Source organism: Anopheles nili, chromosome 2, assembly GCF_943737925.1.
Source record: "Anopheles nili chromosome 2, idAnoNiliSN_F5_01, whole genome shotgun sequence".
NCBI classification, from domain to species: Eukaryota; Metazoa; Arthropoda; class Insecta; order Diptera; family Culicidae; genus Anopheles; species Anopheles nili.
This window is the reverse complement of record NC_071291.1, coordinates 5,900,097-5,926,246: the sequence shown is the minus strand read 5'-3', so window position 1 is coordinate 5,926,246 and position 26,150 is coordinate 5,900,097. Positions and strand designations below refer to the sequence as shown.

The window sequence follows — 26,150 nt, the reverse complement described above, 5'->3', positions numbered from 1 at the left end:
AATCGTTGATATCTGCCTTCGGCCGTACCAGTTGTCGGCGGATATCAACCCTCTCTTCTCTCTGTACGTGATCTTTTCTCTGTTTATGTGTTAGTGTGTACGTGCATGGAACAAGAATAGATCTTGTACACGTTTGCACAATTCCAAAAAAGCAAACAAAAATACACAATATTTGTCTTCTGAGCTCAAGTGGCAACTGTTTGCATCAGAAACGATACATACCAACACACGCGTATCATGCAACAGTCACAAAAGCTTCCAAGCAGGAAGGAAATGAACACGAAACTTTACCATTGCATCAGAACTTTCTTTCAGACAAACAAACGTCATCGGGTCACGGCGAAAGTTCGCAATACACACATACACACCGAGCAGGGGCTTAATTTTTCTCACCAAACTTCCGAACTAGCGAACCTAAACGTACAAGCACGTTCCCCGCAGTTGGCCATGGTCTGTTTTCTGACATTTAAAGCAATTGCAATTTTCTTAAACGTTGTGTTGAAGGATAAAGTACTGTTGGAGTTATCCAATTTTTCTTAGTACTTCAAGACGGCCACCTTTTTTGAGACGAAAATCAAGCTAGAAGTAATGCTGGATTCTGTTGAATAAGCAGCGCTTTTCCAAAACGATCAACCCACAACGAGGAATGCGAATATTTTTGCAAGATTATCTAGAGAAATCCCCACCATCACCGGAGGCTAGCAGAAACGGTGCCGTTCCGAACCAACACAAGCCCCATCGCATTCCGGTGCAATGTCGTACATCCTTTTGGTCCTTTCGACTCGCTGCCTGCATGCCTCGCATGACTGGCATATTTTTAGAACATTCTCATCCTTTCCGTCCCCCAACCGGTGTGGCCTTGGCAGTTATCGAGATCGACAAGTATTTTTTTGTGGGTGTATTCTTTTTCACGCTACACACCCACCAAGATCAAAGCCGCAGCTTACGCGCACGTGTATTTTTTTTATCACCGATGTACAAATACCAACAAGACTTTTACCTGGTCGGCCTGCACAAGTCTCCTAGTCGCTTTTCGTTTATTTTTCCGTAGGGTAGACCTCTTTCTACGGGTATTTAATTTCCTGAACCCACCTGAGTTCAACAACGAATCAATAACAGACACGTTTAGCACCAATCGTTGGATCAATTAGATATGAAAAAGTTTCATTGCGAACATTGCCAAAGTTGGTGCGATTGCGTTCAGACGATCACGTTCAAGTGTGTGTCACGAGTGCGATAAGAGGAAGTTGTTTCCAGTGCGAGAAAATTTAATCGCTGAAGCACATGGGCTTGCATAACCCCACGCGACAAACCTTCTTTCAGTTGAATCCCATTCTGGTTCTCATTATCAACTCATTGCTGCAATCTCGCCGAAAGCGACCCAACTGAAGAGGAAGCACTCGAGTTCGCTTGGTAGAAAAGTTGAATTCACACATCTTACCGAGTACGTTTAACCATCCGGTAGGCAAACAGCGTCAATGATTATGATGTTAGCATAAAACCATTCCATTTCAAGATAAATACCGTACACTTTCATACGACAACACACGAGAGGGCGTTAATTTTGCCCGCACTGCGAAGGCATTTCTCGAGAACAGCAAGCAGATCGTAGCGTGATTTGAGCTATTTATTTTAATGAAATTCTGGGCTTATTTAGTCAACCGACAGCAACGATGTAATGCAACCATTCTAAATAGATTTTTCAACAGAATATAGCAGGGATAGCTATTTCTTTGGTAGGTAGGGATATGACTATTTTGAGCCCAGGGATAAAGCAGATTTTTTAAAATATTCATAATCAAAGAATATTTTTTTCGTTTTATTCGTTGAACCTTTTGTTAACACAAAATACCATTTATGGCTTCGCAAAAAGGATTTTTTATCTCCTTGAAGAATATAAACTTCTTCTCTATGCGGATCACGAATTGGTAAGGACATGCCATTAGGATTGCCATATATTCTAATTATTTTTGAAGCAATTTTTCCAGTCATGGTATTGCTCAGAATTCCGAGTACATTTAGTGAGATACTCGTTCTGATGACGATGTATGCAGTTTTTTGCGAAGAAGCACATCATGTTGTATATTTATTGTAATAAGCCCACGTTTCCCAATGTCATTTATTTTTATGGGTGCGTGGTTTAAATCTTCTACATATGTCTCTGTGTGGTAAATGTGACTTTCTGCAATTACCAGCACACTAGATCATACTGGTTGTGAAGGATTGTAAATAGAATAAAATGAAAAAAATCCTAAGTCCTGTTTAAAGCACTTTTTCATCCTGCATGAAAGATACAAGGTTCGGATGACGTAGTTGCGCGCTAAAACAGTACCTGTGGTTGCCTAGAGCTTCTACTCGGGACGATTGCGACAAAATCCTTCGCCTTTGCCCTTTTCTGTTCATCCCTAGGGCTTTACAGCATCCTAAGAGGCGGGATTTTGTAATAACTCACAAGAAGCATCCACCCCATCATCCGCTCGGTACAGGATTCGTTGCAGCGAGTTCCTCCGTTAACCAACTGTCAGCTGTCCCTGGCAGGGTTTTCTCATTCACTTTGTTCCACCGTTCGCAACACACGCTACACGAGGCAAACAAGTTGAATGTTTAAGAAAAAGCGCAGGCTAACACGGCGCAACAGATAGTAGCTCGATCGCGGGAAGAAAGGGACCACAATCCAGCATCGCCGAGTTAGGCTGAGAGCTCGGGAAAAAAGTTTCCAACGCTTACACCAATCCAAGCGAGTGTTGAAGAAAGGTTGGCAAAAAGTTTTGCACTTTCCTTTCATTTTCCCAGCGACATGTTTCTGTGGTTTTTGTGGCCAAAGAAACCGCACAAAGTGTTCCGTTTCCAGGGCTGGATAATATTATTATTTTCTTTTTCAACCCCTTTCGAAATATTGAATCAAAAGTTTTCTTCGTCACTGATCGGTACGATACGGCGCTTCCAACAAGGAGCTACATTTGACTGGGATCTTTTTTGTGACGAAAGCGCACAAACCGGTTCCAGATGTCATGGGAATGGGAAGAACTGCAGTTTTTTCCCTTGGCCTCATCATATAATGCTCGTTCTAGCTCTTTCTCTTTTCTGTTATCAGCTCACTGACTGGTGGATCTTCACTTCAAGTCTCGACCAACCAAAGTGTTCTTATTAATTTAAATCCCATGTGACAACACCTCTCACACCCGCTGCGGATCCTTGCGCGTTTTCTTGTGTGCACTAAAGGACATTCTCCAGTGCAGATGGCACCGAGGACGAACATGTTTCATCTGGTACTCGCTGGCAGGCACACTCCTCGTTGGCATTCTTGCCAACACGGACGGTGTCGTATTCCGCCCACTGTTCTGGTTCATCCTTTTGCGGGAGTGCGATTTCCTTCCAGCACAATTTGCCACCGCCAGGCGAGGCGCAATTGAGTTGAGACCATTGCATACATTTTTTGTTGAGCTGACTGTTCCGGTATTCTATCTGTCTGCATTCATCTTGCATGTGACCTTCCGTCTGAAGCGCTTCAACAATCAGTGCAGCGTCGTGCGAAAAACAATGGCCGCGATTAAAGAGCACCGTCTTCATCCGTGACCGGACATTGTACGTGCGCGATCCAAGACGTCCGGCACGCGTTCTCATTCAAGCGCCACGATCCGATTCGACCATGATTGTCGGTCTGGTGATCAAGAGCACCGTTGTGAACCCGCGGCTCTCGCACTGTGCGCTCGTTAGGCAAAGAGGAAAAGCCATCTCTCACCGGGAAATCTCAAACCGACTGGCCAGCCGGAAGCACGAGGTGCGATGAATGCGACAGATAAATAATTGGAATTTTTGCACTCACACAACCCTTCAAAAGCATAAAGCGTTTGCGTTACGTCACCACGCTTCTTTCCGGAGCGAGCTGGTGGAGGCGCCCAGTCACTGTGTCGGGTACCGGGCGCCTCCATCGTACCACCTTGGGCGAGTTTTTTTTTGCCCCATGGTATTCTCTTCTTCTGTTTTCTTTCTTTTTTTGCAATTCACTCCGCAATCCGGGCGTGGCGCGTTAGATCGCGTGCTAGTTGTCAGTGCATGTTTCCTGTCAGTTCCACTCGGCCCCGGAGTCGGGAGTGTGTGCAAGTGTGCGTGCTTGAGTAATGGCATCGTCTTGCAATTCCCGGAACCTACCGGGTGGAAACCCACCACGGAACCAGCGCTGCGTTTTGCTCGTTATCTTGCGGGAACAATATGTTACGCCCGCGGCCCGACTATTCCGGCGGCACGGGAAGCAAGCTCGTCCTAGTGGCGAGTGTGACTTACGAAGCGTTCCTTCGAGCGTGATATGTTTTTTTTTGATCGCGTATGCGCTAAAAGCGCGTGCCATAAATCTTATATTAAAACCATCGAGCTAAGAAAACATCCTCAAGGCGGACGCCACACAAATCACGAGACAATCGCGTTGGCCTGTGTCGAAGGGAAGATGCCCTAACGGCTGAGGAAGAGCCCAAGCGGAAGAGACCCATTTCTCATGTCGCCCGCCATCCGGTGCGAGGTGTCCCATTACGCTTCGTCTGAACGGGGTGTTCTCGGTTTTCAAATGAATTTCAATTTTTCTTTTCACCACCCAGCATCCGATGGGTGGAAAATTGAGGACCAGAACGGGTAATCGTTTCGGGTGTGACGGGCAAATTCGTCCCACGATTCGCGGTTACGATGCGCGATATTTCAAACTAATGGCACTAGGACGCCATCGCGAGATATTAGTTCTCCTTACATGCCTTTCACGGGTACACATTTAAATCAAGCCAAGCTCGGATGGTTCGGATTTGGTTCACAATGAAACACACGCCGTAAATGTGGCATCAATATCATCCGGAAAATATACACGCACGGCCAGACCCCAGGCTCTAAAAGGGACACCTTCAACGGGAACATTTCTTACACAACGTGCCTGAGTGTTAGACCATCTCTGTCCTATCGTTCTGTCTTCTGTCTCACTCTCTGTATGTGTGTCAGCCTTCTCTTTTTATGTATCTGTATCTGTTTGAGTGTATGTGTGTATGTAACTGTGCGTACTCGACGCCATTTGTGTTGTCGCGAGAGAAAGGGAGAATGCGTACTCCACTGTCGTCCTCGGTCTCTGTCCTTTCCCGTGGTGTCCGGACTCGAACCTCTCCCTATCGCGCAGACGGCCAACCGGCAACCGGCGCCGAACTAATGTTCTCCGTGTTAGTTCCTGCACCGAAGCACCTGACCCTGGAGCGGCAGCTGAACAAGAGCGTCCTGATCGGTTGGTCACAACCGGACCCGCCGATGTGCAACCAAATTGAGAGTTACCACGTCTACGTGGACGGCGTTCTCAAGGTGACGGTGAAGGCGACTGAACGTACACGCGCTCTTGTCGAAGGAGTCGACTCCAACCGGGTACGTAGCGGATCCAGCAATGCGGCCATACCAACCGTCGGCTCATTGGCATTTTTGCTTCTGATTTTCACAGCCACACCGAATCAGCGTGCGCAGTGTGACGCAGCATCGTCGTACGTCGAGGGATGCAGCCTGTACGATGATTATAGGTCGCGATACGGCTCACCTCGGGCCATCCGCCGTTAGGGCGACGCACATCACGTGCTCGAGTGCGGTCATCTCGTGGTTACCGGCGAACTCCAACCACCAGCACGTCGTTTGCGTCAACAACGTCGAGGTGCGAACGGTTAAGCCCGGCGTATATCGGCACACGATCACTGGTAGGTTCGAGGCATTTCGTGTGTTTTTACGTGGTGGAATGTCCGCTCATTTTGTATCACTCGCACAGGTCTGGCTCCAAGCACCCAGTACCGTGTGACGGTACGTGCCAAGCATCTACGAGCTCCAGGACAACAGCAGGTTCCTCCGACTGGACCTCCACCTGAGGAGGCTCCGGGAGCGTATACCGATTTCCGCACCCTCGCTAAAGGACTTCCGGATCCACCGCAGGTAGCCCCGCTTGCTTGCCACATTCACCCGCCACACCGTAGCCATTGCATTGACCACCTCACTCTCTCTCTCTCTCTCTCTCTCTCTCTCCCCGGTTTTTCCGATTTCATCACACCATGCCACTTTGCCGACTTTTCCGGCTATACTCTTTCTTTCTCTCTTTCGATTTCTTGCTCTTTCTCTCTCTCTCTCTCTCTCTCTTTCTGCCTCTCTCTCTCTCTCTCTCACACACACACACTTTATCTCTCGCTGTCAATTCCAACGCACACTATACTTGGGCTCAGGAGATCCAAGTCGAGGCCGGACCACAGGACGGTACGCTGCTCGTAACGTGGCAGCCGGTGACGCGTCCGCCTTCATCCGGACCCGTCACCGGTTATGCCGTGTACGCCGATGGCAAGAAGGTGACCGACGTCGACTCCCCAACTGGAGACCATGCGCTCATCGACATTGGCAAGCTGGTGGGCCTGAACCCGCGGGCCGTTACTGTGCGGACGAAATCGCGCGATTCGCAGTCGGCTGATAGCACGCCGACGATGATACCAAGTAAATATGCCACCACCGATCTGGGGGTGTTCTTTGGTTGTTTTGCTTTTCCGTTTTCTTTTGTTTGTTTGTTTTTTTTTTATGCTAGCCATTCTTTTGTTGGCCCCTGGCCTCGGTCTCTGGCCGGGGTCCGAGGTCGGGGCCACCTACAGGTTTAGTATACGTGTGCGTGACGTGGAATGTGTGTTGTTTTGCTCGATAGTACACGGTTTTGTAGCACCATCCTTTTTGCTAAGCACCGTCCCGGGGGTGAGAGCTTCGTTCCAGGCGTGCCACCCGAGACCGCTAAATGCCCCGTAGTCCTAAATGAAGGCGAATCCCAGGGAAACGTGCGTTCATTACTTCTGAGGCTCTAGCTTTCGCGGGTGTTCGCCCTCACCGACACGGTCCTCACTCTTATGATGCGTGTGCTATATGTGCTGTTCCCGAATCCCGCTCTACTCCCTTGAATCACCGTCATTATCATCATCGTCGTCACCGGCTAGCGTAAAAATCATGCGTTCCAAAACCAACTCGATCCGCTCGCCATTGTAAATATCCGCCCACATTTGCATCCATCCGTACTGACCTCTCTCAATGAAACTCCCTTCCTTGTGCAATTGTTGATACAGATCCTGGAAAAACACCTCAGCCAAGTCATCGTTCGGTATCAATCGAATTTCCTTTCGCTTATCGGTGCTAAGGAGACATTTCCAAAACCACGCTCTTGGTGCACAGAAACAAGCATAGACACGAAAAGGGAATGCTTTTCACGAGAAATGCAAATTTCACTGTAACCAAAAGAAAATTATATTGAGGAGAACCGAGACGCCATTACCTTTTACCATACCGTTGAAAAAATTTGTACACAAATTTTGTGGCTATCGCCTGATTACGAGAGAACAGGCGCGTTGTCAGAGCGCATGCGCCTGTTTACGCGAAATCGTACGATTTAAGCCGTTGGCGTTATCAACTTAAGCAACCTTGGTTGCTTGTGGTTAAGAAGTTTCAAGCATGCGAGGTTAAAGTAGTTAAATTTTGTCTTTTGCGATTTAACATTCGGGGATTATTTTTAAAACAGAACTATTCATTGTTAAATGTTTATTGAAATATGATATTGAAAATTAGCAATAGAAACATTCTCGCTTATTCTAATCAAGTGATGATGGATTCGACGCTCGCCCCGTTAACGAAACTTGAAACCGCGTAAATTGCAATATAAAGCTCCATCTGTTGGGCTCCATTTTGCTGTCGTCTGTTGGTACCGTTAGCCATTGTCAAGTTGCGTCAGAAAGCATACGCATACAAAGCGAAACAAACGTGTTAACTTCTCATACTCAAGTCAGCTTTGCCCAAGAACAGTTCAAAGTTAGGGTTTTTTAACAACATGGTGAAAGTTCGTGTTAGAGATTGCTAATTTGTTTTGGTAAAGCAGAAAACTTCGCTCCAACGTATTTCAAATTTAGGGACTGTTTTAGTGTAGCGAAAGCTCGAATTACAAAGTGCAAAATTTCTTTAAGAAAAGCATAACAGTAGAAATTTGAATTGTTGTTCAACTAGCGCTGGTAAATTTCGATTGATTTCCGAGGTACTAATTTTGTCATAATTGAATATGACACATTTGAGCTAGTAGGTTTTGAAGCAGCGCTAACAAAAGGTGCCTCGTGTAAAGTAACAATTGTGTCGAAGTAGTGAGGTTGTGTAAATAAAACATTTTTTATATATTTGATGGAAACATGAATTTACATTGGCGCCATGGGGTGAACCATGATGATCTCACGTACCGGCGGCTTTGCAAAATATGATAACGACGCCACATTGTGTATGAGTGTAGTGGTCTTGAGCTTCGCGAATGTACGTTGCTTGATGAAGGTTGCAGCCATGACTCATTCGCATGGCCATAGCTTAACCGTTGCAAAACTGGTTGCAAAAAACAAGGGGTGTGAGGTTGATTCTTCGGCGCGTTAAACACGAGCCCCCATTGGTAGTATTGACGATGTCACGACAAGCATACAGTGAGTTCTGTCGCGGGTTACTCCCACGGCCGCTAGCTGTATTTTCGAAGATGTGGTCTAGAACTTTGCCGGTGGTTGGACGCAAGCACAGTGCGTAGTGAGTTCAACGTTTTCGAACTACATATTTGCACTGAGAATAATTACTTTTACTATCGTAGATGAATGTAGAGTAGTTGGCCCAATTGTCATGTGTGATTTCCAGTAACATATATATATATATGGTTGTCGATGCACTCGTCTTATCGCCAACATCCCGATCACTTTCCAACATAACAAAGCCATGTCGGAGCTGGATCTTCCGCTCGAATGTGTACGTAAAAAAGTTTGGTCTATGTCTTTTCGTTGCTTTCAGTACGACCAAGAAAGCATGAGCTAGCTGTAGTCACTGTTAAATGTACTCTGTAAAGCCACGTTTTCGGCGATGATGGTGAATCTGTATAAACGATGTTGCCGTTCAATTGCATACCTTAATTTACAGAAATTCGTTTGTTTCGTTTATTTTCTTTCCCCTTCTCGCGCTTCCTCTCTCTGTTCCCATCCATGAAATTTCGTCCGCACCCTACCTCCTGGTAATCCTGAAATCATTTTCCTTTCCCGACCGCTTCTCACGACCACCATAAACCCTCTCTCGTCCTTTTGCCACCCTTGAACCAAACCGAAACGACGACGTCGTCGGAATGAATGACGTTCATCGTTTCATCGATACCAAAATGTTCTTTGCTATTGAAAAAAAAAACTCCTATACCACCACGAACCAAACCAAACCACTGAACCACCAACTTGCCAAAACCAAATACCAAATATCAAAACAAAACAAAAAAAACAAAATCTACCTTGTGTGTCGCTTCCACGTGTGTCACGTGTTCGATGATTTTTGCAAAATTTCAAAATTATTGGCTTCGGATACCCTGAACCAAATACTGAAAATGGACTAAACTATTCATCATCATCACTACATCAACAACAACCACCACCCCTTTTATCGACACCACCACAACAACATCATCAACAACAACAACAACTACAACAACAACAACAACAACTTCACCAACAACAACAACTACAACAACAACAACATCATCATCAACAACCGCAACACAATCAAGACCAAGTGCGTGCCGCCGCTAGGAATCGGAATCCGGGGAGTGCGATGCAGCCGCAACCGGGTGGCCATATGCGCAACCAGCGAATGATGAACAACCAGGTGATGGGTGGCATGAACAATCAGATGCAGCAGATGAATCCCAACCAGGTCATCGATCACGACGAGAACCTCAGCGATAAGGAGATCTACCCGGGATCGATGCACCAGCAGGTGAGTGTCAAGTGCCAAGGGAGTTTGGGTCTAGGGGATATTGTTACTTTCGCGGTCTAATGTTCAGGCGGAGGTGTATCATCGCAAACTGATAGTAGAAGAGGATAAAAGGACCCTTCAACATGACACCAAGTGTCACTTTTAGAGTCTCAATTTTCCGTCTGCCGACAAACGTTCGAACGTCTCTTTTGCATACGTTGCATACGTTTCCCCCACTAACGTTGTTCGCTCAGTATTCGGTTTTTTATCGAACGAAGATACCAACATTAATTCTATCGGATTAAACACAACCCTCCCATTTGCACACCGATAATCCCCAAACCACATAGAGCACCGCAAAATTGAACCAACATAACGCGTACACACAGGAACGGTCGCAGCGTGACTCGAACAGCAGCAGCATACCGGCGATCGAAATCACGAAAGATGCGACCGGCGATACGTATGTTAGCGACGATAGCGAATACCAAGATGGTGCCAGCAGCGGCGGCGGAAGTAGCCGTCGCCGCAGCGGCTCTCACGGGCCGCCGCAGCAGCAACAGGTTAGAGCAAATACTACACGCAGCCTCTCTACTACCAAATGTCTTCACTGTCTCAGTATCTTTGTCTATCACAATGCTGTAAAATCTCTATGTCTCTCGCTCTCTCTCTCTCTCTCTCACACACATACACACATACTCACTCTCTTTCTCTGTCTCTCTCTCTTCCCTTTCATTCTGTCCGTCTGACTTTCTCTCTCTCTCTATATATATATATCCTTTTGTGCACCTATAAGCACGGACCTTTGCTTTGATTGTCAGGTTTCTGTACATCTGTTTCTGCAAGATGCCCTCTCAGTGCCACGTCAGTACCTTTCGAGGGAGTCCAATCTTTCTGTACATGCTAGTGGTAGCACGATGGCATAGTACGTTGGGAACATATCCTCGGACTGATCCCGGACTGATGCCTTATCCTTATGCATTCGTTCAGAGCGTCTTGCTTCTGGCTGAATGTGCTGTTGCTTGACCACCAAATGCTACTTTCTTATCTATCTGTCTCTCTTACACACTGCCAAGAAACAGCTTTTACTCCTTCTTACGCAATCTCGTAAATGGCGTCATGCATCATATCCTGTTTTCTTCTAAACTGTTTGACTGTGTGCGTATTGTGTATCCATGTTTTGTGCCTTCGTACAGTAAAACCTCGCACCTGTATATACATCATGCTGCCCTGCAACGAAGACAATTCCTTTGAAAAAATCTAATATGGCCCCCTCAATTCGTCATCAACTTTTGCATCGCACTCTGTCTTTCTCTCTCTATCTCTCTCTTTCTCTTTCTCTCTCAACGATGAGTTCGGCGTTGCTGTTTGATACCAACCCGCTAACGCATGGCTAAGTAGTTTGGTGTGTAAACAGCTTAGGCAGAGGAGCCATTTGACGTTTAGATTGTCACCATATTTGACATTTCACCATATTTCATCACGTTTCCCGTGTCACGTGCGATTCGATTCTACACTGGCAATTCATCTTTTACACCCTGAGACGTTGTACACATTCCACAAGGATAAAAAATCGCACACTTAGTCGTTCCTGGTCTTGCCGGCTAGTTGATTGCCCCCCAACAACCTACCAAACTGGTTCACAGTAAAAATCCACCTGTAACGTCGACACTCACCGTAGCTAGTGGCTTCAATGGATTCTTGAAGGGGTCCGGCCGTTTGTAAATAATGATCGTACAACAAATCCATCCCATAACAGAGGAAGACGTACCTAATGCACCAATCATTGGTCAAAGAATCCATGCGTAACCCTTGTTCGTCGCCTGCTTGCGATCCCGATCGGTCCCGAAGGTGGAAGCTCATTCCTTCGACGCAATGTAGAGCCTGCAAACACGTAGCCCCAGTATGTTCCACGCGCCGAAGCAATTGGTTTTGCCGCTTAGTTTCTACTTCCTGTACCGTAAACGTACTTGCTCGTTTTGTACATTTATCAAGCTCCTCGGCGATTTTGTGGTGTACCTCTGTCACGCTGATGCTATTTGCTCCTCGGTTGACCTCCTCTTTTGTAGGCTGGTTTTGTTCGTTGGTTCCTCGGTAATTGTAATTATTCAGTCGATTGTTTTTTGTGTGTACATGCTTGCAAATCACGGCAGTTGATGTTGTGAATCGTTGAGATATATGCTCAGTACTAAGCCGTAAAATACATTCATCTCCACTGTTCTAATTTCCGGATTGTGTGCTCGAACGGTAGACTCTAACAAAATTTGTCGTTTAATTTGTCGTTTCCTTACACACGCACGTACGCGTACGATACTGTGGTGCTTTGTCACGGATAAACGTGGGAATATCTGTAGGGTTACCGCAATCAAGGTATGGCCGGCAACGCCGCCGGGCGACAGCAGAACCCACAAGGACCAAACCAGCAGTACTACGGTAATCCGGGACAATCGCAACCAGGCATGACCGGGCAGCAGCAGCAGCAGCAACAGCAACAGCAGCAACAACAACCCGGCATGAATCGCAACCAGAACCAGCAGCGTCCTGGCATGAACCCGAACCAGCCGATGCCAACCCAAGCCCAACAGCAGCAACAGCAACAGCAGGCGCAACAACAACGGATGGCTCAGGGTGGCGTAGGAACGGGACAGCAAATGACGCCGCAGAACATGCAACCATATCCGCCACACCTAAGCGGGGCGTCCAAGAAACCGCGTTACTTCAACGCCCTGTTTGACTACGATCCGGCCACGATGAGCCCAAACCCGGACGCCTGCGAAGAGGAGCTGCCTTTCAACGAGGGTGATACAATCAAGGTAGGCTGACGAGCGTGTTTGTGAACTGAAGACAGAGACTGAAGTAGCGTTGGTTCCGATGGTCCTGCAGGTGTACGGTGAGAAGGATCCAGACGGTTTCTACTGGGGTGAGCTGCGCGGACGTCAAGGTTTCGTCCCGCACAACATGGTCCAGGAGGTGGAGGACGGCGCCCAGGGCGGTGTTGGTCCGTCCGTACGTGGCATAAGCCGCGACCGTTGGGGAGACATCTACGCCAACATGCCAGTAAGACGAATGTTCGCCCTGTACGATTACGACCCACAGGAGCTGAGCCCGAACGTGGACGCCGAGGTGAGGCCCTAGACTAACCCATACTTCTTTCATCATCCATGTCCAACAATCGCTGGAGACATTCTTGGACCTTTTCTATTGTAACTAACAACCAGTAGTGGACTCTCGAACACACACACACACACATGACTGTTCCGCGAACGAAGACCATATACATTTTATCCAACAGCTCCTCGCGTCCGGCTTGGCGTGTTTTGGCGCAAAATAAGAACGCGTATGATCCTGCAGGCGTATGTAACGCGATTGTGGAGGCCCACACGTCTCCATCCGTGTCTGTACTGTTTCTTGTTCATGCGTTAAGGATTTTATATCCCGTTTCATTATCCAATCGCTGCATGCTGCATGCCCGCTTTCGGACACTTCTATCACGATTTTAGTACAACGTTACACCTAGCGATGCTAACGAGTCACCAGCCTAGCGAGCCTGCCGTTAGATTCCGCGACTAGCGCGAGAGTCCGTGACATCTTCTCGTGCTTTCGAAACAGAAAACTGGGGTTAGCCGAGCCAAACGCGTGCAAAGTCATTCCAAATGCGACACTCAAAACTAAAAATCCGTGCGAAACAAACTCACCAAACCTCAACGAAAATCATCTGAACACAGCCACGCTCGATCGTCGCGCGATCAGACCCAACAATCCACCGATCAGAAAACCAATTCATACCCGTAGTGGCATTCGTAATTGACTTATGTGGCTCTACCCCGATTTCTTTCCGACTCCCCCCTCACTGCAGGTGGAACTGAGTTTCCAAACCGGCGCCGTCATACTCGTGTATGGTGACATGGACGAGGACGGCTTCTACATGGGCGAGCTGGACGGCGTGCGCGGGCTGGTGCCGTCCAACTTCCTCACGGAAGCACCGGACCAGTACAGCCAGCAGGGCCCGGCCGGCAACAACCTCGCCCAGCGCACGCTCAACAGTGGCAACAACCGCGGTCGAGGGATCGGACCGGGGGCTCGCGGCCCGCCGCCGCCACCGCGGGATGCCATGATGGGCGGCATGGGTGGCATGGGCCAACGGGGTCCGCAACGGAAAGGTATGTTCCGCTAGCTAGTTCTCGCCACCCGTTTTCGGTAGTGTTTGAGAGTCTCTTCACCTTCCGTTTCCTTCGGTTTACTCCTTGCCCTGGTTCTTCTTCTGTGTTCTATTTTCTTCCACTTTACCACTTTGCCACGATTCGCGTTTTTCTACTTTTTGCTATCTCTTCTACTGCAAATCTTTTATCTTTCTCTTGTTCTCTTTATCCATCTTTCGATCTTTTTATTTTACTTAACTTCCTTTAACCTTAGACCTGCATTTTCAAATCTCTCACTTCACTTCCATACTACTCTTTCCGTTGAAAAGTTTCGCTATTGTACCCTTTTTGTTTCTGTTATCCAACTGCTTATTTATTTTTCTTATGCCATTTATATCTCTTTTCTACCGTTTTTTCTTAGTTAGTTCATTCATATCCTTTTCTTGAGTTGTACGATGTCACTCAGGCATAACGCGTGTTTTTTTTTTGTTACACCCACCAAACCTACTAGTTATCTTATCACACTTGTCGACTGTTGCGAAACACGTTGGCCATACCTATTTTCTTTATAGCTTAGTTTCAATTTTGGAGTTTTATCAAACATCCTATTCCCCACCCCACTCTTCCCCAGCTACGATCACAGCCCATACAAGTATCTCTACGTCCATTTCTTCCGTAACGATTATCTCGGCTCGCTAGTAGCCATTCCGTTCGCAGCCTTTATTTTGTTCCTTTGTCATACGTATCAATCATACCTGATACTGCCTCCTGCTGCTCTCCTTGTGGTATAGTTTGTTTATTTTTTTTAACGCTTTGGTGGTTCCTAAGAAAGCGATACATACACATGCATACGTACACATACATACACGTACACTCGCCTGTTTTCGGCGGTGAGCATACCATTTGGTATGGCCAACAAGGCTAACCGTGCCTCGGGCACACTGAGTCCTGGGGCCGATGGCGACAAACATCGGGTCATTATTTCGCTACCCCATGTCACTACTCATCGTGTCCAACTAACAACCCTAAAGTCGCTACATCTTCCGTTCACTTTCTAATCACAATCACCACCCAAAGAGCGTCACAGAAAGGAAAAAAACAAAATTACAATGTGGAATCAGTATGAAGGTTTTAAGGAAAATTGCATTAGAAACACTGAACATTTTCAGTTTTTTACAATTCAAAACTCCCATGTAACAAACCGCAGCAAATGGCAACGCCACAGATCACTCACAGAATATTGCTCACCAGTGCCAGTTCCGTAGTCAAGTGTGGTCCACGTCAATGTGGGACAGTTCGTTTTAAAAATGTTATTTTTCGTTCGTTAGCTCGTTTGATTTCGTTCTTTAGTTCAAACTGTTTTCATTGACCATTCGATTCGCTTTCAAACGCGTTTTTCTTACGAATACCTTTTTTATTTATTTCACAACATTATGTTTAAACATAGAGCACTTTGCATCATGCGATTGTTTTGATCACATATGCTCACGTCTGGAACCAACCCCTGAAATCGTTCGTTAGACGAAGCGTCCGAAGCATAGCTCGAACGTGAACATTACGATTACAGTGAATTTTCCCACCGTTTCCCGGTTTCCCGTATTCTATAAAGGTAATAGCGTGATAATCGGCTTAAAACTGAGCTCATCCATTTATTTCAAGCCCGCCGCGAATCAGAATCACTAAAAAATTAATTGAATGAAAATCTCATGCATTGGCGCAAAGGCGAATTAAATGGTGAAAATATTTGCCAGCTTTATTGAAGCGCTTTTCGAAAATTTTGGCAAGCAAAAGCCTAATGCATCTCGTGCGGCTAGCAAATTTAACGCAAATAGCATAAAGCATACAAGTGACGTTTTCAATGTCCCTTTTACTTACTAACTACACTACTGCGCCTAATGCACATCACCCACTCCACTGAAAAGGGTTGGAACCTGGTTAGCACATGATTGCTTGATTTACTTCCATTTCCATAGTTTCCGCTTTTCAGGTGTGTTTTTTGTATTTTTTTCTCCATCGCGTAATGTCGTACGAAGAGCAAGAAAAGTAGTCGAATTTTGCTAAAGAATAAAAACGCCTTCTTCCAGAACGTTAACAAGAGGTCTTGTAGAAAATAATTTGCCTGGTTTGACTGAAAACCTGTATCGCTGTCGCTTACGACGCTTGGAAAATTTGCATTTCAATCGGGATGTTCAACATAACGCGCAGAAAGATGTAGCCCTTAAGTGTAGGCTACAAATATGCACTGCTTTAAACGATGCAATGTAAACTTCAGCAAACTGTTGAAACAAACCAAAATCAACCCAAGAACTAAATCTAATTGATAAACATAAAAATAAAAGCTTTAAATGTTCAGTGTACGCACCATTTCAAAAACAATCTCCTCTCCCTCTAATTTGCTAGCTACAAGTTTGTCATTATCTGTCCACGTTTTCATATCTCTTTTTGGCTTATTTCTCAATACTACTGGCCTTACTAACCTCCATTTCGCATCTGTATGTCCGGATTGTATTACTTTTTTGTTGTTTTGTTTCGTATAAAGCGAAGAAGCTACACCTTTTAATGTTTGTCGATAACAACTTTGTTAGCAACCATCATATAGTCTCTATTCCTTCAATATTCCATTGTATCGCTTCTCACATACACTCACATATTCGTTGTTACCTTTTGATATGTACCCAGGAAGTTTTCACAATTTCCACCGTTTCTATTCCATGCAGTTCAGTCTATTAACCCTTTTTCATTACACCCTTCTCGATAGTTCTTCAATTTTTTGAACCGTTTCACACATGCCTTGTTTTGCCCTTACCTTCGTTTACAATACTTATTTCCTGTTTCCAAATCTCTAGCTTCACTACTAAACAACTAATCTAACCCCCGGAACAGTTGGCTTAAACGGATTCAACGCGTGATTTAGATCTCCTCAAATTGTAGCAATACATTTGGTTGTTTATATCCCTACTGGCGTGTTGATGCACCATATCCTTCCATGTCCCGCCGCAACGCTCCCAGAATGCGTTAGCACGGGCTCATTGTTGCATGAACACATACCCGTATAAGTGTGCGAAGTCCCACGCACCCAGGCGGTACATACGCTGGAATGCCGTTTAAGCCAAGTGTCATGTGTCCATTTATCGTTTTAAGAATTCTCTGCTCTGCCGTGATAAATGTCAAGTTTTTATGTTGTTCGTTATTAGATGCTCGCCCTTCTTCCCCTACATTATTAGACAACATGGGTCACCCTGCCATGGGTCACCAAACGCAGGTAACTACTCAAGAGTCAAGCCATTACGAATAAAAAAAAAGTACAGTAATCGAGACCAAGCGAACCGAACCCACCTCAGACGAGTCTCTTGCGATTCCAAAGTAGGCACTGACCGATGCAAAGGGATCCAAGTGCTAGTTTTCACAGAACAAAAACCAAACCAAAATAAGAAGAAGAAAAAAAACGAAACGAAATGCAAAACTTTGTCACGTACCTTATGGTGGAAGGACGACGCTAACGGTAATTCTGAATTTCTGAGCTCCCGTGGTTTACGAATTTGAAGTTTACGCTACTAGTGGTATTAAAGAAGTCGTAGATTTGCCTAAGACGCTCACACATTTTCAACCATTGTGTGGGCCCGGAAATGGCTCGAAAACGAAATTCACAATTAGCCGAGGTTGTTCCTTGCTCTCGTTCCGTTTTGTTTTTGTTCACACTTAAACCGACGCAGACCTGTACAAACAAAAGAAACATTCGCTGCTTGTGCCTCTACTACACCCAAACCGCCCACCAGAAAAAAAAAGAAACATTGTCAAACTTCATTTTCGACCTACAATACCACTGTCGGCCACCCAACAAACTCCAATTTCACACAGAAAATATGCGATAAACTGCAATACATACACCACCGCACCGCAAGGATCCCATCTAGAGCCTCCCGGGCGTAACATCACGTGAGGGAAAAATATGCCGGCACAGTCGAATGCCAAGAGAATACCGTACCGGAACGTAGGACATGGTTTTATCGATTTTTATCTTACCAATTCTAGTTGCGTTTTGTTTATTTGATGTTTCCGTTCATTATCGTTGTTAATGTTATACTAGCGTTGCTTTTTTCCTTTAAATTCTAATTTTTTGGGTTGTAGTTGTGATTCAAATGTTAATTAAAAAAGAACCAATCCGCCACGCACTTGCCGCTTCGTTTCGAGGATGGAACGAAACTGGAACGTTGAAGTATGTTATCTTACCCCTTCTGGATTCAAGCAGGTGTACTTTTAAAACTTTTCTCACCAACCAGCTAGCTGTCGGCTTTCCGTTCTGCTATGTTAGTGATTTTTAACATCATCCAATGCTAAAATCTCAACCACGACTACCCAGGTCGTATTCGCCGTTCCCCAAACGAACCTGTACTTTGATTGCTAACCCACTGCCACAAAATTACCCACCCCTCCAAGCGAACGAATACATCTATATTACTTTTATGTTTGAACTACTCACTGTTCTTGTTTTGTTGTCGTGTGCTTTTATCAGCAAGCAAGATACACGCTCATTACTCTCACGTTGTCTTATTTGGAGCGACTCAATTACTGTCTGTCTCATGCGTATTGTCTGCTCAGATTTTCCTTTTCCTCTTATTTTCCGTTTCCTTTTGCATCATCAGTGTTACTGCTCTGTCATTAGTTTACTGCGATCGAATGGTTTTAATCAACCAAAGGCATTTCTCCTCTCCATGTTTTGCCTCGTAGTAGTGGTCTGTCAACTTTATCATTAGATGTTTCGTATTGTGTTGTTGGTCGTTGCAGGCCTTTTATACGCATTGGTAAAATGCATCGATTGTTAAATTGCAGCAGCGCGTCAAATAGCACTGAGTTCTTTAACAAAACTGCAGACAATGATCGATTGCTCGCGCGCCTGTTTTGCACAGCGCTTCAATATGAGTTGATAACGCTATTCGATTTCTACTAGCAATTTTAGTGAACATGATGTTATATTTCGTTCAAATAGAATACTTTCGATATGTGTGGTTTAAAATCGGTGTCAACACATTTAAGATCTAGAAACTCTCTTGGCTGAATATCGCAGACAACCGATCGAGCCGATCAAACGAAGACGGTCTACCGTTCATGGAGCAAGTTCTGCAAATTCTGCTTTTGAATGTTTGATCGTTTTGCCCTTTTTATTTTTTTCATTGTTTGGTTTTATTGACGTTTGGATAATAACTAGAGGATAGACTGCGCCACTGCCAACACCGCTGAAAGCTTCATATATATATATATTAGATTTCCGGTATAATTTAAATATGACCGGCTAGTAAATTTATTTTTCTTACTCACTTATTTAGTGTGCGATTGATTGATCTGTTCTCGATTTTCTCTCCGCAATGCGGCTGCATTTTTTCATATTTTTTTTTCTTTATAATATTCGGTGTGAATATTTTTTCAAATTGTTTTGCATTAGAACTGTTTTTTGTTTTTTTTTTTTATTTATGTTTTTGTTCGAAGAAAACTTATTCTATCGCATAAACTACACTGCGAGAACCAATCCCACTTTCCAAATAGGATTGCGAATAAAAAGAAATAAAATACCTGACATGCCTATTGCAATCAGACACACAGAAATGCATTCGCTCAGTTCCGCAAAACAAAAGCAAACATCACAACGCGTGCACCAGAGGTTCCAGAAGTTTGATTGCATACATGTAAAGCCTTCAGCACAGCCACAGTCATACGCTAGGGGCCAAGCTACAGGTTTAGTACCAAACGGACATATCGAATCGGGCGAACGACAGTCGTACATGAGCAATAGGAATTGGAAAACGGAACCGAAACACAGCTTCCCCAAAAGTTTCCTAGATCAAAACAGCCTCTCCCAAACGCCACCTACCGAATAACAACAGAAGACACCGCAGTTGGTACCATGGGCAGGGAAGTCTATGTGCTGGTAGTAACCGTGAACATGCTGTTCATTTAATTGTCTGGCCTGCCTCTGTCAATCTATCTGTCCTTCCTGTCTGCTACTCGTCTGCCTGTCTGTCCGTTTGTTCTCATATACGTACTACCGCCTATTCATGTATATTTTCCTATCTATTCATCTGCCTGGTTAGCTGTGCCTGTTCGTTCGTGTAATATTGCGTATCGGCGTGTGGCCTCTCCCGAATCCGCTCTCCGTAATCGTCACCATCTGCAAATTTTGCCCTTCATAGCCAATCGGTTCAAGTATGCCACTCCCCAAAGCTGTCAAAGCTCGCAGTCGCCATTGGCGAACGGGATTCAACGCTTCCCAGTACCGGGAGCCGGTACATGGCGCCTTTGAGTCCCGGTGCAAGGCATGTTTGTAGCACTAACACGCCCGTATGTGCACTGTTGAACGTCCACCGGCGATATGGTGTGTGCTCTCGGAAGCTACAATTGGATGACCCGATTTTCCTCGATTTTCCCGCCGTTTCATACGCGGCTTCTACTCCGGCTATGGCGTAGCGGAATCACCTGCTGCCCACGAGCTCACCTGTTGTTGTACGGAGCGGTCGGGACAGGACGCGTAAGTGTGTTTCGGTGTCTAGCTGTCAGTTCGTGTGTCTCGTATCTCGGCTGTACCAGGTGTGGGTTTGCTCTTGTTTTCATTCTTTGTCCTGTGTGTGCATCATCACCCTTTCCGCGTAGCGATGCGTTGATGTAGTGTAGTAAAGCTGTAAAATCGATGGTACCGTAGTTGTCAGTTGTCTAGTGGCGGTAGTTTTGTTTTTTTTTGTTTCTATCTATTTCTGTCTCCATGCACTTTACTGCACAACATGAAACGCGTGCTTTCGTTTTTGTTTTCTTCTGTTTCGAACCGAAAAGGAGCCTTTGTCGAGAACGGAGATCGTTGTATCCTTGTGACGCAAGTAGCTTCACGGTAAAGGTACACTAACGATACTGCAACTTGCACAGCTCTACTACTGCGAACAAGTATAGAATACCATTTTGTGCTCCTTGCTAAAATGAGCGCGAACACAAGAAAAGAATATTTTCAAAACGCCCGTTTTCGGTGTAGTCAGGACTATTGACGTACAAATAAACGAAGCATTAGACATCATCGAACCAATAACCGATTTACTATCCAGGCGAATTGGGAACTGGATGGGTATCATCGATATAAACCATTAATGCTCGAATGGAACAGAACTGCCTCGGCTCTTGGGTTATTTCATTTCCTGAGAAAAGATTTTTTCTTGTTAGGTCGTCTTTAACACGATATATACCCAACGGTAGGGTACTACCGAAAGGAAAGATCACCCGCGCTCCAAATCCATCCACCATTTATGGATCTGCTTCCCTGTATACACGGTGTCGTATTTCTACATCGCAAAAAGACTCGACCTTGCCGTATCTTTGCACGGCTCGGCAACCCCGAAAGTGAACATTTGTTTGCGATTCCTCTCGCTCAATTCATCACTATTCGTCAAGCTGTCATGCGTATCATCTGGGACCGATATCACTGCCATTTCGCAGCTACTAGCAAAATGCGTACCATTGTCCTCGGCAGCATCTCTCTTGTTATCGGTGCCGTTTCTTGGTGTGTCTAATAAAGCGTGGAAGGCGGGTTCGCATCAGTTTTTATTGACAATTGTCTTTTTTGGGACCAGTTTTTTTTTTGCGAGCGGCAGAAGATTTCAGCTACCGCTCGCTGTGCATCGGTTTGAAACAGGATATCCCAAGGCCGGTGCAGCCATCGAGGAAAGGAACAGGAAGCAAGTACCCAGATCGATTGTCGAGCGATAAGACGAAGTGAAGTCTTTTAGCTCACTGTTTCGTTCGCGATAATGGATATTTGATGGGGAGGTGGTTCATGTCCCAAGGATACGCTAGAAAAGATTGACATCCGCAGGATCTTATTTATTGGTTCATCAGCCACGATGTTGAATTTGAAAAATTAAACCCATACATTGTCTGCTCCGTATCATTTCATGTCACAAACTCTGATTGCTTGCCTCTTGAATACCATAGTACCATGGTCGTTGAGCTAAGCGGCCGATAAAACCTGTCAACAATTTGTACGTGAGTTGAGAATTCCAGTAGATGATGGCTGCCTGCAGTTTAATTATCGATTTTAGTCATCGTTAACTCCGTAAGACGGTCCCTGCGTAATTAAATGCAGACGGTAGACTTTGGTCCCTAAGATTAAACTTTGGTATCTGATAGAGATGCACCGAACCGCAGTACGGTGCCGTAAATTGCAAACATAATTAAACATTACATAGTATCAACCTTAAATAGAACCGTGAGGTAGTGACTGAGAAACGAGAGTGGTTTCTTTGTGAAACAATCTGCAGCTACTGGGAGCAGCTCCAGAAAACGCACCGGAACCTAACAACCCATAAACTTTTTAACATTTTACACATTTTTATCTATCGCTGTCGACGGATTGAAACAATGTTTAAATTTCTTAAACCGTTTACCTTACATTCCTAACTGCTTGGTTGATAAGCATTTGAACCGATTTTCCTGAGCTCAAATGGTTTATTAGCGATTTAGAAAATCCTTTTCTCAACTTGTTTCTCACTTTCCTGTTTTGCAAGACAGTGATCAACTGCTCTAGAGTTATTGTGCCTGGTATTATTTCACTTGTTTTTTTTTAACTTCACAAGTATCTTTTGTATTTCAAAATCCGTTTAATTCAAACGGATTGTAATGATAGATATTTTCATTCGCTATTGCATGGTTTGCATCTTCTCCTGAAGAAGTTCTTTGTTTTATTAGAGTATAGATATTCACGGTTTTCTACAGCAGCCTTTAATCATTTTTTTAACAATTTTTTTAAAATAGTATCTCAGAAACTTTTAAAACGCTGCGCAAGCTGATTTTCACTAAAACAGCGTAATTATTTCAATAACATGTTAGGCACTTACAATTCTTGTACATTCAATGCATTTTAGTAGAATTATTACCTCATAATATTGCTCCCCGTCGTTCTTATTTATTTCTTTTCCTGTGAAACACGTTCCTCCGACTGTAACGTCGAAGAAACTAGTCAGTGTAAAGGCGCTAAAATACACACTTTTAAAATTAGCAAGAATCCGGGGACCTGTAAACTTCAATCATGGAAACCAGCACCACAAATCCGGTTAAACACCGGCAACCATATTTAGCACCGGACACTAGCAATTGTATCAAACTGAAGATGTAAAGAGCTTCTGAATAATTTTCCTTAAAACGAGTTCTTCTCCAACCATGTAGATTATAAATCCCGTGCTGGATGTAGTGCTGTAAAAATGCTATTTCCGCGTTTGCTCGGCAATCAAACGATGAGACCCTTGTGGTCCTTCCCAGTACAGGTTTCGTTTCGGCTCGTACCCATCACACGTCTACACCGACACTTACCAAAGCCCACGAAGAGCAGTGTTATCCCTACTGAGCCCTATCTTACGCCTTGCAAAGATTCAGCACAACGTGCCCTACTATAATGAGCTCACATCCGAGAGAAAACTGTTTCCGAGGTTTGCCTGTGGGGTGAATTCGGCTCAACATTCTGCCCGCTGCATTACCGGCAGTGAAACGACACGTTGTTTGAGACACAGAACAAACAAAACGTTTTAAAGTACCGGCTTACGTTCGGCTCCTTGTCCGAAACATATGCAGCTCGAGTGAGTGCAATTGTAAAAGTTTTAAATTGAATTTTCATGCAAATGAGCCCCCTGGTTGGGTCGATTTATACGAGGGTATGCTAAGCACGTACCCTGAACTGTTGGCGACTGCAACTTAGACTTCTAAGATATACCATGCAATACTGCTCGTCCGTACTTCGCAATTTAAGTCCACTGCCTACGACAAAGTCGAGTTGCTGACTGCCAACGTTTTAACCGTCACATACGATTCGTATCGGGCGCTTCGGACGTTTGTCTTACCACAGCAATGACATTACAAGTTCGATCGTCTACCTTGGCTTGCAAATACAAACGATCATAATCCACGTAGGACACGTTTGTTTCCTCGTATCCGTAGTTGTGCTGCTCTCTCATGCCACGCTCTAGCTCCCGGCTTTTCATCGTTCTGAGTCGCTGTATATTCAATTTCCCCATGTATTGAAAAAACACAAGAAAAAAGAACAAAAACGTATTCTTCCAACCTTTTATGTTTGAGTTCGATCATTAGTATTTTTAAATAAACCGTTCACAAACATAGATTTAGTTGGTTCATCGAGACAGTCCTAACAGTCCACGACACTAGTTTCGTTCTTATTACTGTTTCAACGCCCCATTTGCAATTGGGCACTAGTTTGCGCTTTTGCACTTAGTAGCGGTTTTGTTACTTTATTTGATTTTACGTTACTAGTTTCGTTCATTATGCAATTGAACCTAGCTGTATGCTTCAATTTCTCTTTCGATCTCCATCTCTTCATCTCTTCTTCGATGTTTCTGTTTCCACTGTTATCGGTTACGTTTCTCTGTCCGTTCTCTAAATACGTTGTATTTTTTTGTGTTGTAAATTCGCTCCTACATCACAGCTCGTTAAACAGTTTGATTACACACATACCTAAACCGCTCCAGCTACGGTCGGGTTTTTACTATTCGAGAATTGAAAGGAATATCTTGCTGGTTTTCCTTGATTCCTGGTTGCGCCTAGAATGTCAGTATATTCACAGGCCATTAAGACGCTTAAATATGTTAGCCGACCGAACCGTAAGTCGTTCGGGATCGCTCACCGTAAGTGCATTCGTGTTCTTAGCTATTTTGTTTCCTTTCCTTCGTTGCTTTCTAGTTGCGTTCTAGTTTCTTTTGGGCTGTACATTTTCTGGCCAGTTTTAGTCCCTTTTGGTTCTCTGGTTCCCGTTGCATACCGTTGGCGATAGAACCAAGTAGTTGGAGGACCTTTTTCCATGCCAATTACGTTGGTGCCGTTCATGCCCTGGTCTAACTGTGGCAGCGTGTAAGAAGCACTGGGCGTCTCCATCGCCTCCCGAAGCATTCTTTGCTTCGAAGGGAGTTTGTTAGTGTGTTGTTGGTGCAGTCCGTAGCGTTGTTGATGCAGTACCGATTTAGTTGCTACTGTTCGTTAGATATTCTGTTCGATTTTCGTACGTTTCATTTCCTAGTCTTCGCAACGCTACCTAGAAGCCGATAAAACAAGGTACTGTTAACGGCGGGCTTATGGATCACCTTGGATTCGGGTCCCAGGTAATGCTGCTAAGCCACGAGCAGAATCTGGAGTACCAGCAATACCACTCTCACACACTCTCACACATACACATTACATCACCCAACTCCCCACGACAGAACCGATTACACACACACACACACACACACACACACCCCCCACTCAGACACTTTCCCGCCATCCGACCTCCGGAGTGTCCTGCTCCCCTTCTCTTTCTCTCTTTCTCTCTCTCTCTCTCTCTCTCTCTCTCTCTATCACTCTCGCCCACCAAAAACCCACCCATCCACCATTCCCCAACTGGACAGCTAACTGTGTATGTCGACATTGTTCGTTTATGTTCTCTCTGCGCGGGGCCGGTGTGGGTCGGGGAGCACAGCAGTAGCGAGTGTTCCTTGGTCGCAATATTTTGCATACTAATGAAGCTGGTGCGGTTTTCTAGGGGATGTCGGGGATAGGCGGGATGATCGGTCAAGGGATAGGGATCGGTGGTAATGTCGGCGGCATGACCGGTATGACGCAGCAGCAGCAGCCAATGCAGCAGCAGCAGCAGCAAACGTCGATGCAGCAGTCCAATCAGCAGCAGATGCGTAACAACCAGCCGCAACAGCAGCAGCAACCGATGATGCAACAGTCCCACCTGCAGCAGCAACAGCAGCAACCGATGATGCAGCAGCAGCAACAGCCGACCCCGACGACGACCGCCTCCTCCGGGGGTGTGTTCTCCACCGCCAGCAACCTGCTGTCCGGGGCGGCCGGAGCCGCTACCGGTGGGTTGTTTGGCAAGAAGCCCGCCGCCCAGCAGCAACAGCAACAACCGATGCAGCAGCAATCTTCCGGCCCATTCGGCGGATTCGGTATGGGCGGTGGTCAGCAGCAGCAACAGCAGCAGCAGCAGCAACAACAACAGCCCATGCAGCAACAACAGCAGCAGCAACCCGGTGGCCAGCCGGGTCAGCAGCAGCCCGGCGGTCCGAACATCATGGGCAAGATCCAGGAGATGGCCGCCCCAGGTGGAGACATTCTGTCCAAGGGCAAAGAGCTAATATTTATGAAATTCGGTCTCGGTGGTAAATAACCCCAGGCGTTTGATTATGCTTATTGTTATGGTTATTATCCTAATTGTAACTA

At 45.4% G+C, this 26,150-nt stretch overlaps 1 protein-coding gene across 1 annotated transcript in view; it reads left to right on the top strand.

Moving 5' to 3' along the window:
- The window catches only part of LOC128721253 (uncharacterized), a 52,005-nt gene extending 25,855 nt beyond the window's left edge, over positions 1 to 26,150 (top strand). Inside the window, exons 9-19 of the mRNA XM_053814988.1 lie at positions 5,198 to 5,388; positions 5,462 to 5,708; positions 5,777 to 5,937; positions 6,222 to 6,483; positions 9,374 to 9,792; positions 10,161 to 10,334; positions 12,126 to 12,584; positions 12,655 to 12,894; positions 13,628 to 13,931; positions 17,105 to 17,172; positions 25,462 to 26,150. Of these exons, the coding sequence (XP_053670963.1) occupies positions 5,198 to 5,388; positions 5,462 to 5,708; positions 5,777 to 5,937; positions 6,222 to 6,483; positions 9,374 to 9,792; positions 10,161 to 10,334; positions 12,126 to 12,584; positions 12,655 to 12,894; positions 13,628 to 13,931; positions 17,105 to 17,172; positions 25,462 to 26,097 (3,161 nt within the window). The 3' untranslated portion in view covers positions 26,098 to 26,150. The remainder of the gene's footprint in view (positions 1 to 5,197; positions 5,389 to 5,461; positions 5,709 to 5,776; positions 5,938 to 6,221; positions 6,484 to 9,373; positions 9,793 to 10,160; positions 10,335 to 12,125; positions 12,585 to 12,654; positions 12,895 to 13,627; positions 13,932 to 17,104; positions 17,173 to 25,461) is intronic.